At 43.1% G+C, this 16,587-nt stretch overlaps 1 protein-coding gene across 1 annotated transcript; it reads left to right on the forward strand.

Annotated features, from left to right (window-relative positions):
- The first annotated feature begins 565 nt into the window (after positions 1–565).
- On the forward strand, positions 566–11,578 carry LOC310682443 (DGAT1/2-independent enzyme synthesizing storage lipids-like). Its single transcript, XM_083451332.1, has 7 exons — positions 566–717; positions 2,173–2,547; positions 4,178–4,342; positions 5,364–5,554; positions 6,898–6,958; positions 9,311–9,450; positions 11,410–11,578. The coding sequence occupies exons 2-7, from the start codon at positions 2,268–2,270 to the stop codon at positions 11,512–11,514; spliced, it is 942 nt and encodes a 313-aa protein (XP_083307458.1). The 5' UTR covers positions 566–717; positions 2,173–2,267; the 3' UTR covers positions 11,515–11,578.
- The last annotated feature ends 5,009 nt before the right edge of the window (positions 11,579–16,587 follow it).

The raw sequence follows: 16,587 nt of genomic DNA on the forward strand, positions 1-16,587 counted from the left end.
GGGCTTTCCAGCTCGGAGGAGTCTGTCCACCTTGGCTGGGGATATCTGGTCGAAGTAGTCCAATACTGGGCCCGAGGACAGTCGAGGGGCCTCCAGTTGCTTTATTGTATCCAAATTGGCAGGGAGGTCATGGCGGAGCAAAAAGAACTTCTCCGCAAAAGAGCTCGCAAATGCCTCACAGCTGTGTGTCAAATTGTTATTTAAATTTGGCTATCCCTCGAGGGATGTTAAAGACCTAATTATACTAAATAATTGTAGAACTACATGGCAGGTCCAATGGAAGAGCTTTTACAGTGCTAGGATTCAATATTGTAAACATGACATGTTACTAAGGTTTATGTATTGCAGGATGATCCTTTAACATGCATATCTTGTCACAATTCCTAACTTTACTCCTTTGTCAATAACTGGTTTTCTGTGATCCAATATGTTATTGTGCAATATGACTGCTATTGTAGATGTGATCTCATCAGTTATCCTTAATTAAAAATGGCCACAACTTCCCAGAAGCAGCCTCCACAAGCCCTCCCTCTTTTTCACAATTCTTCGTTTCCTCATACAGATGGCACACCCATTAGAGAGTTTTTAAACTGCCACATAAAGGGACATGTCTCCATAGGTGTGGAAAATAGCCTCTGAAAAGGTGCACCAGACAAGACTTCTGCTGCTCCCAGAGAGAGGTGACTGAAGCAAAGGCAATTTAGGCTTACCAGGAATGTAAGTAAAAGTTTTTGTTCAGTGAATCATAACGTGTAGAGTTGGAAGGGTTCCAAGGGTCATCTAGTCAACCCCCTGCAATGCAGGAATCTCATCAAAGTCTCTCATTCAATTTGAAACCATGCTGGGCCCTGCTTCATTTGCAAATGTGCCAGTAGTTGTGCTATATGTCACTTCCTGTGCAGGCATCAGCAGTGAGAGAGAGAGAGAGAGAGAGAGAGAGAGAGAGAGAGAAATGCTGTCCGTCTTTCAATGTGCTTTGGGGCTGCGCGATATCAGGCTTATAACATCACAATATATTACCAGCTAAATACCACAATATCTCAGTACATCACATGATATATCTGCGGCTGCAGAGGGCCTTGCCGGGCTCTTGGAGAAGTGACCCCTTCTCACTTTCCTTAATACTCCAGCAGTGGGGGTTGGGGAGACCTTTATAAAAAGTATAAAATCAATCTATAATGAGCAGATGGCCAATATAATTGTAAACAACGTATCAGGAAAATGTATGATATATAAAGGGATGAGGCAAGGTTCCTCAATGTCCCCGCTGTTATTTATATTAATATTAGAAGTACTGGCTCAAAATATAAGGATTAAGAATAAAATCAATGGAACAACAGTGGGCCAGCAAAATTACAAATTGAAAGCATTCGCGGATGACATCGCATTAACCTTAGAACCACCCAGAATGAGCATACTGGAGGTGACAGAAGAGATAAGTAGATTTGTAAAATTGGCTGGCTACAAACAAAATAAAGGGAAAATCAAGATGCTGCTAAAAAAATAAAGAATAATCAAACAAAAAAAGAAATTGAATCGGAATGTGGGTGGGAAATAGAAACAAAAATAAAATATCTGGGGATTTGGTTAAAAAACATAATATCTATCAAGACAACTATGTAAAAGCTTAGAAAGAAAGAAATATTTGGAAATATGGGAGAGAATGAAGCTATCACTGTTTTGGCCATCAAAATGAATGTCCTTCCAATTATAAATTATAAATATCTGATGTTTCATAGAGTGGCAGAAAAAAGTATTCAGGTTCATATAGCAGGGAATGAAGCCCAGAGTAAAAATTAAAATTATGCCTGATGAAAAGAAAGAGGAGGTTTGCCCTGCCAGACCTTCAACTTTACTTCAAGACATCATGCCTATGTTGGATAAAAGATGCTCTCTGTTCCTGTTTTTGAAAATGCAAAAAAAACAAAGCAAAACAAACAAAAACCTTCAGCAGTGGAATGAAACCAGCTTGCTTTACAACAGATAAATGATGAAGTCATATATTTCTAATTTTGTAAATCTCCATGATGGACGTTGGAAACACAATACAGCAACTGAGCAAGTTGCAGTGGGGAAAACTAGGAAATATTAAGCAGCATGAGATTTTCATGTATTCATGAATGTTTCTGGGATGGCAGATCAAACCAATGTACTGCATTTTCTGTTTTCCAGGTAAACAGTGGGGGAAATAGGATCACAACTGAAGAAAATTTCACTTCATATATTTATTTCATTGGCATACGCTTGGTGCTTCAGATCACGAAACAATGAGCTGGTTTACTCAAATGCTGCAAAACTTGATTAGTTTTCCTTATTTAGAAGAATACCTGAGCTCAGTGGTTCACCCTTGGTGGTTTCGTAAGCTTCTGATTTTGCTTTGTTCATTAATAATAGATATATATTTGGCTGGCTGTGCTTGCTCATTTGGGCTATATGTTTACATGAAGATGAATAAGGACCAAGAAACTGGTCCTGATAGCAAAATTTGGAAAAAGCCAAGGACATTTTTTGCTCATATTATAGATATATATGGAAAGATATGGCATGGTGAGTGAAAGTTTCTTTCATAGCAATAATTCTTCCTTATGAGTCACTATAATTTCATAGGACTGAGGATCAGAATTTCAGACTTGAAGCACTGGAACAATAGTTGCCACAGAGAATCAGGACTGGACCTCTGAACCCCCCCCCCCCCCCCAGAGTCACAACAGCTACAAGTTTGGGTTGGCTACATAAGGATCAAAATAAAGGCATGGCTTCAGGATGAGAACAGAAATTGCACCATGGCGGCGTGGCGGCAGCAGGAGGCCCCATTAGGTCAAAAGTGAGTTCCCAACAGGTTTGCAGTTCCATTTGTTGCCGGGCTGACCCAGCTGTCAAACTGTGATCTCTGGACTCCAATGCACTCCTGCAGCAGGCTGCCTCGAATTTCTGTTCTCATCCTGAAGCAAAGTTGTTAACCTGAGGTACTATTACTGGGTTAGCAGAGTCTGTAACCTGAAGCATCTGTAACCCGAGGTACCACGGTATGTACACAAACTACGGAATTTGTCAGCACAGGATGTGGTGATGGCTACTAATTTAGACGAACACTGTGGGAAACGGGATGGTCTAATACAGAGGCCTTTGGCATGATCAATAGGACTCTTTATATGTTCTCAGTGCTTCCCACAGGTCTCATGTTACTGTAAGTGTTGAAACTTAAATCAGAAATACACGACTAAAACCAAGTTTGGGCCATAAGAATGAGACTGTGTAGCTACTTAGGGCATGATCAAAGGGGGGGGGGGGATGTCTAGGAAGCAGCTTTCTCACTTGGTAGAAAGTGATTCCGAGAATGGTCTGAAGATGCCTGAAGTTGGAGCTCTTTGGGACGGGGAAGAAATATACTGCAGGCCCTGGACAGCTCTCATACAGAAGGGGGATACTACTCTTTAAATTAAAAAAGTCTCAGAAAAATTTAGTATAACTTTAACAAAATATTAAACTGTCTCAAGGGCTTAACCCTATATAAAAGCTTAAAGTAGACTAAAACAGCAAAACACAGTTTTAGCTCACTCAAAGTCTGGGCAAAAATGTTTCCACCTGTGCTCAAAAGGAAGCAAGGAAGGAACATTCCACGAGAGGAGAAATCCCTTCATTCATTAAGGGACCACCACAGAGAAATGATGACAACCTAGCATCCAGAATGCTGGAGCATATTCTCATTGTTGTTTAGTCGTGTCCGACTCTTCGTGACCCCATGGGCCAGAACATGCCAGGCACTTCAGTCTTCCACTGCCTTCTGCGGTTCGGTCAGATTCATGCTGGTAGCTTCAAGAACACTGCCCAACCATCTCGTCCTCTGTCGTCCCCTTCTCCTTGTGCCCTCAATCATTCCCAACATCAGGGTCTTTTCCAGGGAGTCTTCTCTTCTCATGAGGTGGCCAAAGTACTGGAGCCTCAGCTTCAGGATCTGTCCTTCCAGTGAGCACTCAGGGCTGATTTCCTTAAGAATGGATAGGTTTGATCTTCTTACAGTCCATGGGACTCTCAAGAGTCTCCTCCAGCTTCATAATTCAAAAGCATATAACAGAGCTTTAAACCTGATCTTAAATTTCATTTTTTTCCTGAACCACTCTGATTTCCGCCAATAATGGCTGCGATATTTCTTTGTTGCATTTTGTATTATTTTCAGGTTATGAAGTTACTGGCATGGAACATATCCCTAAAGGACCAGGGATTATTATTTATCATCATGGAGCCGCTCCTCTCGGCTATGCCTTATTTGTGGCTAGATATTTTTTAGAAACGGGGAGAGGGTGCTTTTCATTAATTCATCGTTTGGAGAAATGGATGCCAGGTAAACTATTTAAATTTAACTCATGTAAAATATGACAAAAATCAAATTAAAATTAAAATTGAATTTAACTCATGTAAAATATGACAAAAAACAATCCTATAAGCTTTGAAACAATGCTATAAAATATAAAACTATATATCAGGAAAACAGGTGAAAAACAACTGATAAATGAAATAGCAGCAACAGGTGAAATAGTTTAGTTAGTGCAGATGAAGGTATAATTAATAGTAATAATTTATTATTTATACCCCGCCCAGCTGGCTGGGTTTCCCCAGCCACTCTGTGCACATTCCAACAAAAGATTAAAAATACTTTCTCACCATGTCTTTACTAGTAAGACAAAATGAATGTAGGCTGAATTATTTCCAATTCACAACTGAATCAGCAGAAATGGTTTCCATGCAGAAATTCTATGCTTTGTTGTACAACTGTTGTACCTCTGTATTTAAACACCACTGGGTGGCAGCTGGGATGGGGTGGGAGCTACAGCTAAGGAAAAGGGCAGAAGCCCAAGTGAAGCCCCAAAGACATGTCCGTGGCTTTCATAGCAAGTCCAACCAATCACCAAATCTGCACACAGATCCCAGAAAACATGGCCCCACCCAAACACATGGCCAATCAAGCACTCCCACACACAGCTTTTATGCCCCCATGTGACACTGCAATCAAACACATGTGGCACCCTTGCTGTAGTGTTCATGGCCCTCCACTGCCACTCCCCCCCCCCAACATCATCTTCCTCTGCATGCACACAGCAGCCACCCCAGGAAACTATGACATCACAGAAAGGTCATTTGAAGGAAGGAATCCAAAGAGACCCAGTAGCACAGAGCGCTGTTTGGAATTTTTCCACTAGGTTAATTAATGCAGCATATAACCTCCACCCATATATCTGTGTACCAATCTCTGCTGGAGGTGGCAGTTTTCCATCAGCATAGTCTCCTCAGTTCCATGCGTGTATCTCCCCCCCCCCCCCCCCGTGTGTACTATGCATTCTTCTATTTGGGGCTTATTTTTTCAGGGCTGCGGATGTTTTATTATGTGCTCGGGTTGAAATCTTACAATAAAGCTGAAATTGTGGAAATGATGAAGAAAGGCCGTTTAATGGGCATTTCACCTGGTGGAGTTAGAGAAGCACTGTATAGTCATGATTACTGCATAATGTGGGGTAAACGCACAGGTTTTGCTCAGGCAGCTTTGGAGGCGAAAGTGGTGAGTGATCTTTGTGCAATTTGCATTGCCTTCACGATTATCCTAGATAAGACGTAATGTTTTGACATGGTTGATCCAGCATCCAAAAAAGTTGACGATGGCAAATATCCTGTTTGGGGGTCAAATGATATCTGGAGTGCCACAGCTCTCCCCAACACTGTTTTAAAAAAAAAAAAATCATATCATGAATCCCTGCATATTTTACAAAAACTATACTATTCAGTATTCCATTATTGAATCCATCAAAACATATTACACTGCAGTATTTATCTTAATGCTGCCAGTTACCATCTATTTCAAGATCCTTCTCATAATATGTCTGGAGCACTCAGTCTTTGATATTTCTAGAATAAAAAAAGAACCATACAATCTCCTGGAAATGTTTTCTTCTTAGCATACGGGGATTTAACCCTGAAAGCATGATCAACAGCTTGATGTACCTCCTGCTTTTGAGTCTCAAGAAGATTTGCAAGCATCTCATTTTGCCTCAATTCAGTTAAAGCCAAATTGTCTGCCAATAGTTCCTGAGATGCTATAGCTGCTGCCACTTGAATCCAGGGGGGAGGAGTTTGAATGCTTTTTTTTAAAAAAGGAAAGTTTTCAAAGTTCGTATCCCCGTCCCCCTCCTTTTATTTCCGATGGCAGAGTTTCTTTGTTTGCTTCAGTGCTTCAGCCATCTGGTTCCCATGCAGGATAGTCACCAATTCCAGAGAAGACTCTCCTTTCTTTCTCCTGGAAATTCGCCAAATTAATCCAAATACAAAGACACTTGAATAATAAGTCCCCTTTTCCTTGGTTTTATTTTCTGGGAAATCTGCTGCTCGCTGAGTAGGAAATTCGAGGCAGCTTGCTGCTCGCTGCACATTGGACCCCAGAGATGACAGCTTGACAGCCGGCTTAGGCCAGCACCAAATGGAACCTCAGACCCGTTGGGAACTCGCTTTTGACCTCCACAGGAACCCTCATAGTCCTGGTCATCCCCAAGACCTTTTTGGGGTGCTCATTGCCTAAGAGCTGCCCCCAAACTCCAAAAAGCAGCGGCCGGTTGGCTGAACCTGGCTTCCTTTCCCCCTCAGGGCAAACCAGGAAATTCTCTCCCCCCCCCCCTAAATTCCTGAAAATCTGGAGGACAGCTTCTGTATTTTCTTCATCTGAGAGATTTGAATAGATGTGTCAGGAATTTTAAAGCCAATTACATTATCATTTATGAATTGCTTCTCATTATAATCCCAGATGTGAAGCATTCTTCATAATCCATAACAAAAATTAAGGCTTGGTTGGGACAAAATAATTATCCAATCCTCACCTTTCTTTTCATGCTTTTTTCATCTTTTTTTTTTTAGCCCATCATCCCTATTTTTACACAAAACAGTGGTGAAGCATACAGGAGCATTGGAAAGACAAGTAAGTTAAATACCTTGGTTGATCAAGAGATCTCAGGCAATATACATTTTTAATAATATAGAATGATCTTTTAAAAAGAATATCTATTTACTACTCACTTATAGATTTTATTCCATGTCCACTTATCTGCAAAAGCTGTGCTGCCTGCCTCAGTACTGAGTGAACATGCCCTTGCTATTAGATTTAACAGAAAGCTATAATCGATAAATGTGAGAGCAACCCTAACATGGAGGGGAACTGAACAGGAAACATACCATATTCTGCAGTCTATTGTACACAACTTATGACTGATTGCAAAGAGCTGAGAAGAGCTGACTGAATATCTTGTACAGTGGTACCTCAGGTTAAGTACTTAATTGGTTCCGGAAGTCTGTACTTAACCTGAAGCATTCTTAACCTGAAGCAGACTTTCCCATTGAAAGTAATAGAAAGTGGATTGATCCGTTCCAGATGATGAAAAAACACCCCCTAAAACAGCAATTTAACACGAATTTTACTGTTTCACGAGACCATTGATCCATAAAATGATGGCAATAATCAATGTAAAGGTAAAGGTAAAGGGACCCCTGACCATTAGGTCCAGTCGTGACCAACTCTGGGTTTCCGCTTTATCCGCTCATCTCGCTTTATTGGCCGAGGGAGCTGGTGTACAGCTTCCGGGTCATGTGGCCAGCATGACTAAGCCGCTTCTGGCGAACCAGAGCAGCACACGGAAATGCCGTTTATCTTCCCAGCAGAGCAGTACTCACAGTAACTCACTGTTTGGAGGGGGCTCTGGGTCCTCTTCCACAATCACAATCGGATTGGCTCCCGGCATTCGTGGAGGCCTCAGAGAGCTCCTGCGGCTGGAGCTCAGTCGCAGAGCCTCTGCAGCCACAGTGGATGTCAGGGTTTGGATCCAGGCATTTGCGGAGCCCTGCAGGCACTGCGGATGTCAGGACTAGGCATTTGCAGAACCGCTCTAAGCACCGCGGATGTCGGTGCTTGGCTCCTGGCATTCGTGGAGCCCTGCAGGCACCGTGGACGTCAGGACTAGGCTCCTGGCATTCGCGGGGCCGCTCTAGGCACCGCAAATGCCAGAGCTTGGCTCTCCCGGCATTTGCAGAGTTCTGCAGGCACCTCGGACGTCGAGGCTTGGCTTCCGGCATTTGCAGAACCGCTCTAGGCACCGCGGATGTCAGGGCTTGGCTCCTGGCATTCGCGGAGCCCTACAGGCACCTCAGATGTCGGGGCTTGGTTCCCTGCATTTGCAGAGGCCTCTGAGAGCTCTGTAGGCCCCGCCAATGTCCAGGTTTGCTTCCAGGCAGCAACAACCAGTTTGGACAACTTACCGTAATTTTCGCTCCATACACGCAGTTTTTTCCTCCTAGAAAGTAAGGGGAAATGTGCGTGTTATGGAGCGAATGCCTACGGATGGCGGGGGAATCTGCTGCAGTTGTGAGCAGTCTGTGGCTCGCTTTGAAACAGCAAAGTGGGTGTAAGCGGCTCCTGTCAGTGAGCCGAGCCGTGGAGGAGGGAGAGAAGCAGAGCGGGGTTGGCTGCTTTAAAACAACCCCGTGCTATCTGTCCCTGCCTGCAGTTTTTTGCTGTCTGATTTTGGATTAGCCACGGTAGGGGCTGTGTGTGTGTGCTTGAGCTATCGTTCTCCTCCTCCTGCTTCCCGTTCACTCTCCCAGCGCTCCTGCGCTCTCCTGTGACTTTAGGATTGATACTCTCTCTGTGTGTGGGGGGGGATCGTTCTCCTTCTCTTGCTTCCTGTTCACTCTCCCAGCGCCCCTGCGCTCTCCTGCAACTTTAGCATTCATACTCTGTGTGTCTGTGTGTGTGTCTCTGTGTGTGTGTGTGTGAGAGAGAGAGAGAGAGAGAGAGAGGCATCGTTCTCCTTCTCTTGCTTCCCGTTCACTCCCCCAGCGCCCCTGCGACTTTAGGGTGACTTTATCATGGATCCACATGGATCCTCAAGATTTTTGCATTGAGCTACCCCAAACTCACTGTCAGATCACATGTCTGTGGCCACAGCATGAACCACAAAAATCATACATCCACTGTTTCCTTTAGAATATTTTTTTCTTGTTTTCCTCCTCTAAAAACTACATGCGTGTTATGGTCTGGTGCGTGTTATAGAGCGAAAAATAGGGTACTTCCAGGTTACAATCATTCGTAACCCAAAGAAAGTAAGTTGAAGTGTTCATAACCAGAGGTACCACTGTATCTCTTTTCCCAAGCACTCATATTATTTAACTTTTCCTCTCTTCCTATTTATTGCAATTGCTAAACCCTGAGAATGTCAACTAATTTCAGATTTGATATGGTGTCGCTTTCCTTCAGAATCTTCTTCCATTTCATACACAGGGCTGACAAAATGGCTGTATGACAAAACTCGATGTATGGTCCTTCCCATTTACGGAGGTATTCCAGTGAAATTGAGGACATTTATTGGAGAACCCATCCCATATGATCCAAATATAACAGCTGTAGAGCTGGCTGAAAGAGTAAGTTTAAAAGTAGAATATTTCTTTTAATTCTTGGTTTCTCTTTCAGCTCTAAATTGTATTGTACATATTGATTTCCTCATTCTATATGACCAGATATAGGGTTCATTATATATACTTTTGGGCATTATGCCCATCACTCAATTTTCCCTCTCCTTAACTTGTTGAGACTAATTAAATGGAGAAAAAACTATGTGGTACAAAGAGAGATCTGCTCATGCAATGGGATTTCTTCTTCCCACTATATTAGGGTTGAGCATACAAAATACATTCTGGAGGTTTACCGTATTTTTCGCCCCATAGGACGCACTGGCCCATAAGGCGGAAATAAAGGGGGGAAATAAAGGGGGGGAATTATTTCCCCCCCAGGCGCGGGGCTGGGGCGGGGGAAGCCCGATCTTCCCAGGACCCCAGCCCCAAGAACAGGCAGCTCTCCGCAAGCCATGGGAGCCCAGCACCGGGCTCCCACAGCTTGAGGAGAGCTGTGCGAAGCTTGAAGCCTTGGCACGCTGTGCTCACCGCACCCAGGCTTCAGCATGCAGGCAACTCTCCCCAAGCCGTGGGAGCCCAGCGCCGGGCTCCCACCGCTTGCGGAGAGCTGCGCGAAGCCTGGAGAGTCCGAGAGCGATGGCGAAGTTGCGCGCAGTTTCGCCATTGCCCTTGGAGCTTGCGGGGCTGGGGGTGGGGGAAAGCCTGTGCTTCCCCCGACCCCAGCCCGCAGAACGGGTCCCAGAGTGATGGCGAAGTTGCTCGCAGCTTCTCCATCACTCCCGGAGCTTGCCGGGCTGGGGGGATAGCTTCCGGAAGCTCCAGGCTTCAACAAAAGCCTGTATTCGCCCCATAGGACGCACACAGATTTCCCCTTCATTTTGGAGGGGGGAGAGTGCGCCCTATAGGGCGAAAAATACGGTATATCAATAATCAAATAATTGATCTTATTCTAATTGCTCCTGATGAAAATTTTGGTCAATTGCATAAAAGGTTGTTGAGCTGAGCTTCTTTGGGGCCATTGGTCAGAAAGTTGAGATTTGGGGGGGGGGGCGGTTGCCCTCTTCACACCTCAACTGCCCACATGCGCAAAACAGAACCAGAGCCACTCATGTAGGAGCCCGAAACACCGCGCACACAAATTTACCCCCACAACTCGGATATTTCCTTAAAATTGAAAAAAGACCCCCCCCTCCCAGATGGCCCCAGAAGAACCAGTCTGGGATTTCCCAAACATATGGCAACCCTACACTATGTGCCCCAGAATTTGCCTGACAAGGTACCTCCAAGCCACTGTAGTGCTAATTTTTGAGGATATGGAGAGGGTTGAAGAGGAAGACAATTCATTGTACACGTTGATATATGTTGTATGTACTCACTGATGTGTGTTTAAGAGAGTATTGAATACAGCTTTGTTAAACAGTGCCATAATTCCTGACCAACTACCAAGCTATAACTCTGAACCTGCAACACATATATTGTAATTTGTTATATTTCATACAATGCCAAACACAGATACCATTTGTATGGTATTTCATTGCATGACTTATTCTACCTGCTCCTGCAGAGGATGTTACACTTCCCCCCTCCTCCAGGAAAACATTGGAATCTGAATCCCAAAGGGAGGGGGCTAAGGGGAGGAGCATGTAGGGTCCTGGTGGCTGATGGGAACAGGGTTGGAACATTGTTTAGTATGCCTGATCCTTCTCCAAGCACTTTCTGCTTGTTTTCTTGCTGCATCAAGTTTCAGGTATTGATTGCCTGTTTAAAGGGGCAGATAAGACTCTCATGCAACACATCTCTGTGTATCCCAGAAAGAAGTCACATAGTGTGCTTCTATAGCTGGAATAAATGGGTTGCCTCTGGTTCTGATCCCTTTAGCTTTTTCCTCACAGATATTAATAACTGTGAATACCTATTTTGCAATCTATTCCTCTAACACAATGTATTCCTCTGGTTTTCTTTCAACAGGCGAAGATTGCACTTGAAAATCTTCGGGATAAACACCAAAAAAGGCCAGGAAATATATTAAGAGCTCTTTCAGAACGATTTGATAAGGGTGGCAAAGCTAACTAGTCCATATAAAACAGTTGCAGTGTTTCTGACGAGGTGTCTGTAATAGGAAGCATTAATACTTATGTTATTAAAGCTAAATTGATATACACAGAATATGAATTATTTGGAAGGGTCCCTAGCTCAGTAGCTCAGCACCTGCTGTGTGTGCAGAAGGTCCTACGTTTTTGAAGACGTACAAGTGCTTTCCTGCCCTATCCTGCAATATACCCAGAATGCCCCTTTTTGGGGAACTTGCACTAGTAGAGGCAGAATCGAACAGTATAACAGGAAGGCGAGTGTTTAACTAAACATGAAATAATATTACATGTGAAAGAGAAATGTCTATAAATTACCTGTATTAAAACAGTGGCACTTCTTTTATGTTTATTAAAGGGTGCTCCAAGATTTAAACCCTATAATGCAAATCCTTTAAACCTATAGCAAGAAAAGTAGAGAAAACAAAAATACAGCTGGAATTGGTGAAAAAAGTGACTGATCTAACGAAAACAGCCAACTCAGCTATGAATCTGGGTCTGGTGCCCACCCCACAGTAGCACTGCCCCCCCCCCCCGTTGAACACCCTCTTATCAGATGTCAAATAGATAAACAACTACACAACTTTCTGAAGACATCTGAAGGCAACCCTGCATCAGGAAGTTTTTAATTGATGATGTGTTGCTGTGTTTTTTATGTTCTAAGCTGCCCAGAGTGATTGGAACAACTAGGCTTTTACACACACAAACACACACACTATCTCCTTTATCTTTTAGCTCCTGAAAGACTCAAGTTCCCATCTTAGCTGATTTCTTTCTTCCATAGCCTCAGTTATGAATACCAGAGTAGGCTGATCAGGATTCAATAATTTGTTGGGCATTTGTTTCTGAAGCTGATGTATGGCCCTGTGAACAAAGGCCAAGCTTTAGATCTGAAAATCACTGGGTGTGTAATTATAGAGCTGGGCGGTAGATATTCTTGATGATGCCTCACAGTATTATGGTCATTGGCATGGTGCCATGGACATAGATTGTGCCATGGAAATACCATATTTTTCGCTCCATAGCAAGCACTTTTTTACTCCTAAAAAGTAAGGGGAAATGCCTGCGCATTTGATGGAGCGAAAGCACTGGAATGGCAGAGGGATTCCTCGGCTGCAGCTGCAGTGAAGAGCTGAGGGATGCCTCTGAAGGGATGAGCAAGCAAAGTGAGAGCTGCGCAAAGCGGGACAGAAGCCATGTAAACAGCTCTTGATTTGCTTGTGTTAAAGCCACTCAGACGAACAGCTAATCAATGAAAGTGGAACCGGTCCCCTAAATGCTAATGATGAGCATTGGCCCCTATTCGGGCGTCACTCACTTGCCCCTGTTACCAATTTTGCTGGTACATGTCTTTTTCTAAGGGCACTTAGATTAAACCCTGTTATTTTAAACGGCCTCTCTTCGGGAGACTGCCCCGGCCAATTTACCTATTGGTCAGGCTTAAGGCATTCTGTCATCGATTACATCCTTGTCTCCCAAGAACTCTTCGACGAATATATTGAATTCACTGTAGATATAAGAACCGAAAGTGACCATCTACCCCTAAATCTTAAATGGACTGAATTTTGGAAACCCCTTAGATGTGGGCTCGCCCCACAGATACCCGATCCTAATGTTCTTCAACAAATAGGTAGATCCAGAATTAAATGGTCCCCCTATATCAATAACAATTTTAGCATTTGGACACAATCAATGGAAGGTCAACTCCTCTGGGCCACCCTGACTTCCAACGACACTGAAGAGATCTTCCCAATTGACCATTATAACACTCTAATCCGAAAACTTCAACCGTTATTGTCAAGACTCAGGAAACCTAACCACAATGAGTCCCCTACCAACAAAAAATGGTTTGACCGCGAGTGCATCCAGGCAAAACTTATACTCAGGGAATGCTTTAAGGCCTTCCAGCAAAATCCTAACCCTTTCACCAAATTAGAGTTACAACTTAAAAAAAAGAACTACAAAGAGTTATTAAAAACCAAAAAAAGAACCGCAGACTCCCTCATTTGGCAGGCCCTCATAAAAGCGTCAATAGAAAAAGATAATACCAACTTCTGGAAAATTATTTCCAGTCAAACCAAAGCTCCTAACGAGGGCACAATAATCCCTGCAAACTTATGGGAAGAGCACTATAAAGTGCTGTTTAGGGAACATCGTCCCTCTGCGCTGCTTAACATCCCCTTAGATAATGACACACCATGGCCCCCAACATCTGAAACTGAAATCACTTCGTTAATTCTACAAATGAAATCTGGCAAAACCCCAGGAAGTGATTTCATTGTTGCTGAACTTCTGAAAGCGCAAATAAACTGGTGGGCTCCGGTTCTTGCAAATCTATTTTCATATATAGATAAGACAACTGAAATCCCTAAAGATTGGGGACTGGCTATAATTGTTCCTATATTTAAAAAGGGCAACCCCTCTGACCCATCCAATTACAGACCAATTAGTCTTCTGAATGTGATCTGCAAACTTTACACAAAACATCTATGTCTAAAATTATGTGAATGGTTAAATCATAATGACTTGCTAGAAATTGAACAAGCAGGATTTACATCTGGACGTTCCACCATAGATCACTGCTTAGTGTTAGATTACTTTGTCTAAAAGTATGTGAAACACTGGAAAAAGTCATTGTATGCGGCTTTTGTGGACCTAAAGGCAGCTTTTGATTCTGTATCCAGGGGTAGGCTTTGGGCCAAATTGACCAATATTGGTATTAACAGAAGGTTATTACTTCTGATGATTAAGCTTCAGAATAATACCCTCCAGATAAGACTCGCACAGGACGGTAGACTCTCTAGAGAAATCCCAGTCCAAAGAGGAGTCAGACAAGGATGCCTATTAGCCCCATTTTTATTTAACATCAATGTTAACTCCCTGATCACATGTTGCCGTGAAATTGAAACCCACCCCCCCGTGTCTTCTAACGGCAGAAAAGTACCAGTTTTAATGTATGCGGATGACGCGGTTCTCCTCTCTCAAACCAAAGTGGGTCTGAAACGTGCCTTAGGGAAGTTTAGTGATCAATGTAACACTGAACTGTTAACAATTAACTTCGCTAAAACTAAAATTGTACATTTTAACCGTTCCTTCAGGAAAGACAATTGGACTGTAAAGGGAAATGCCATTGAACAGACTAAAACCTTCCAATACTTAGGCATTACCTTCTCTTATAATGCCAAACTGTCAACACACCTGACTACATCAGCTATATCAGCAGGAAGAAGTGCAAATGCCATCCTTAGATTATTCAGAAAGAAAGGAGCTGGCTTCCTCCTGATGGCCTTAAAAGTCTTTCAGGCAAAATCTCTGGCCCAACTCCTGTATGGCTCTCAAATTAGCCCCTCTGCCAACCTTAAGACCCTTGAAACAGTTCAATCAAAGTTTTTAAGATCACTATTTGCTACCCCAAGATGCACACCTAATGCAGTCTTAAGGCAAGAGGCAGGACTGCCCAGGAATTAAAAGTCTGGGAGCAAGCAATATCCCTCTGGCTGAAAATCCACTACAATCCTAACGGACTGTTACCTTGCTTCCTGGCCGCAGTTCCCTATCCTCCTTGGCTTCTGCAAATAACTAACAAGATCAAACAAATTGGCCTAAACCCTGAAAACCTCTTTATTGGAACTCTGAACAAGGCAAAAGAAATTATCACTCAGAGACTTTACGATGTCAAATTACAACAAGAAGACGCCCTACTCCCGGAGACGTATAGATGTCTAAAAGCTTGGCCTAATTTTGCAGCTGCCCCTTACTTAACCAACATCACTAACGAAGCTTATAGATGGGCTTTTTCTAGAGCCCGCTTTGAGACAATGCCCTCAACAGTGCTGCACGGCAAATTCACGCGGGTACCAATGCATGCACGTCTCTGCCCCTGTATGTCTAATAAGGTAGAATCTGTCACACACATCCTTCTATTTTGCAAATTTTATAGTGAAGAACGAGTTCAATTTATTTTCCCGCTTTTATCAAAATTTATACCCCTACAACATTATTTGGAATCCTCCCCCGAAATTTTACGAAAATACCTTCTGGAAGACTCCTCAAGCTCAATATCATATGAGGTGGCCAAATTCTGCACTTTGGTAATCAGGAAACGTAAATCTCTTCTGTTGAATGGCACAATGCGAAGTTCCCTTGTGTAATCCTTTTTCTTTCTTTCTCTTTTTTTCTTTTCTGATGCCATTGTTGAATTCTCTTTGTCTGATCTTGTGGTGTTTAGTGTTACTGGCTTTTGCTGCAATAAAACTTGAACTTGAACAACCATGCAAGGTAACTACTGTGCACAAAGCAGCTGAAGGGACATATGTTTGATTGTTTCTCTGCCATTCTCATACAGTGCTCTTGGTAAACATAAAGAGAGTGGGCTGGATTCACTGAGAGATGAGCAGTTTCCTGGTGGGGGATCCTCACCCTGGCTGCTCTGGCCCAACCCTCCATGTTGAAGAAACCACTTTTGAGGGTTGAGAGACAAGGACTCTCATGCAACACATCTCTGTGTACAAATTCATTTGTGTATCCCAGAAAGAAGTTACATATTGTGCTTCTGTATCTGGAATAAATGGGTTGCCTCTGGTTCTGATCCCTTTAGCTCAGAACCCAGTATTCCCCTTTTTGGGGAACTTGCACTAGTAGAGGCAGAATCGAACAGTATAACAGGAAGGCGAGTGTTTAACTAAACATGAAATAATGTTACATGTGAAAGAGTAATGTCTATAAATTACCTGTATTAAGACAGTGGCACTTCTTTTATGTTTATAAAAGGGTGCTCCAAGATTTGAGCCCTATAATGCAAATCCTTTTAAACTTATAGCAAGAAAAGTAGAAAGAGAAAAACACAGCTGGAATTGGTGAAAAAAGTGACTGATCTAACAAAAACAGCCAACTCAGCTATGAAGCTGCATCTGGTGCCTGCCCCGCAGTAGCACCGCCCACCATGTTGAACACCATCTTATCAGATGTCCTATAGATAAATAACTACACAACTTTCTGAAGACATCCCTGTATCTTACTCCTTTGACAAAAAAGAGGTGTCGGTGACCAGTCTATAGTT

This window comes from Podarcis tiliguerta (assembly GCF_965153285.1).
Source record: "Podarcis tiliguerta genome assembly, chromosome: 7".
NCBI lineage: Eukaryota > Metazoa > Chordata > Lepidosauria > Squamata > Lacertidae > Podarcis > Podarcis tiliguerta.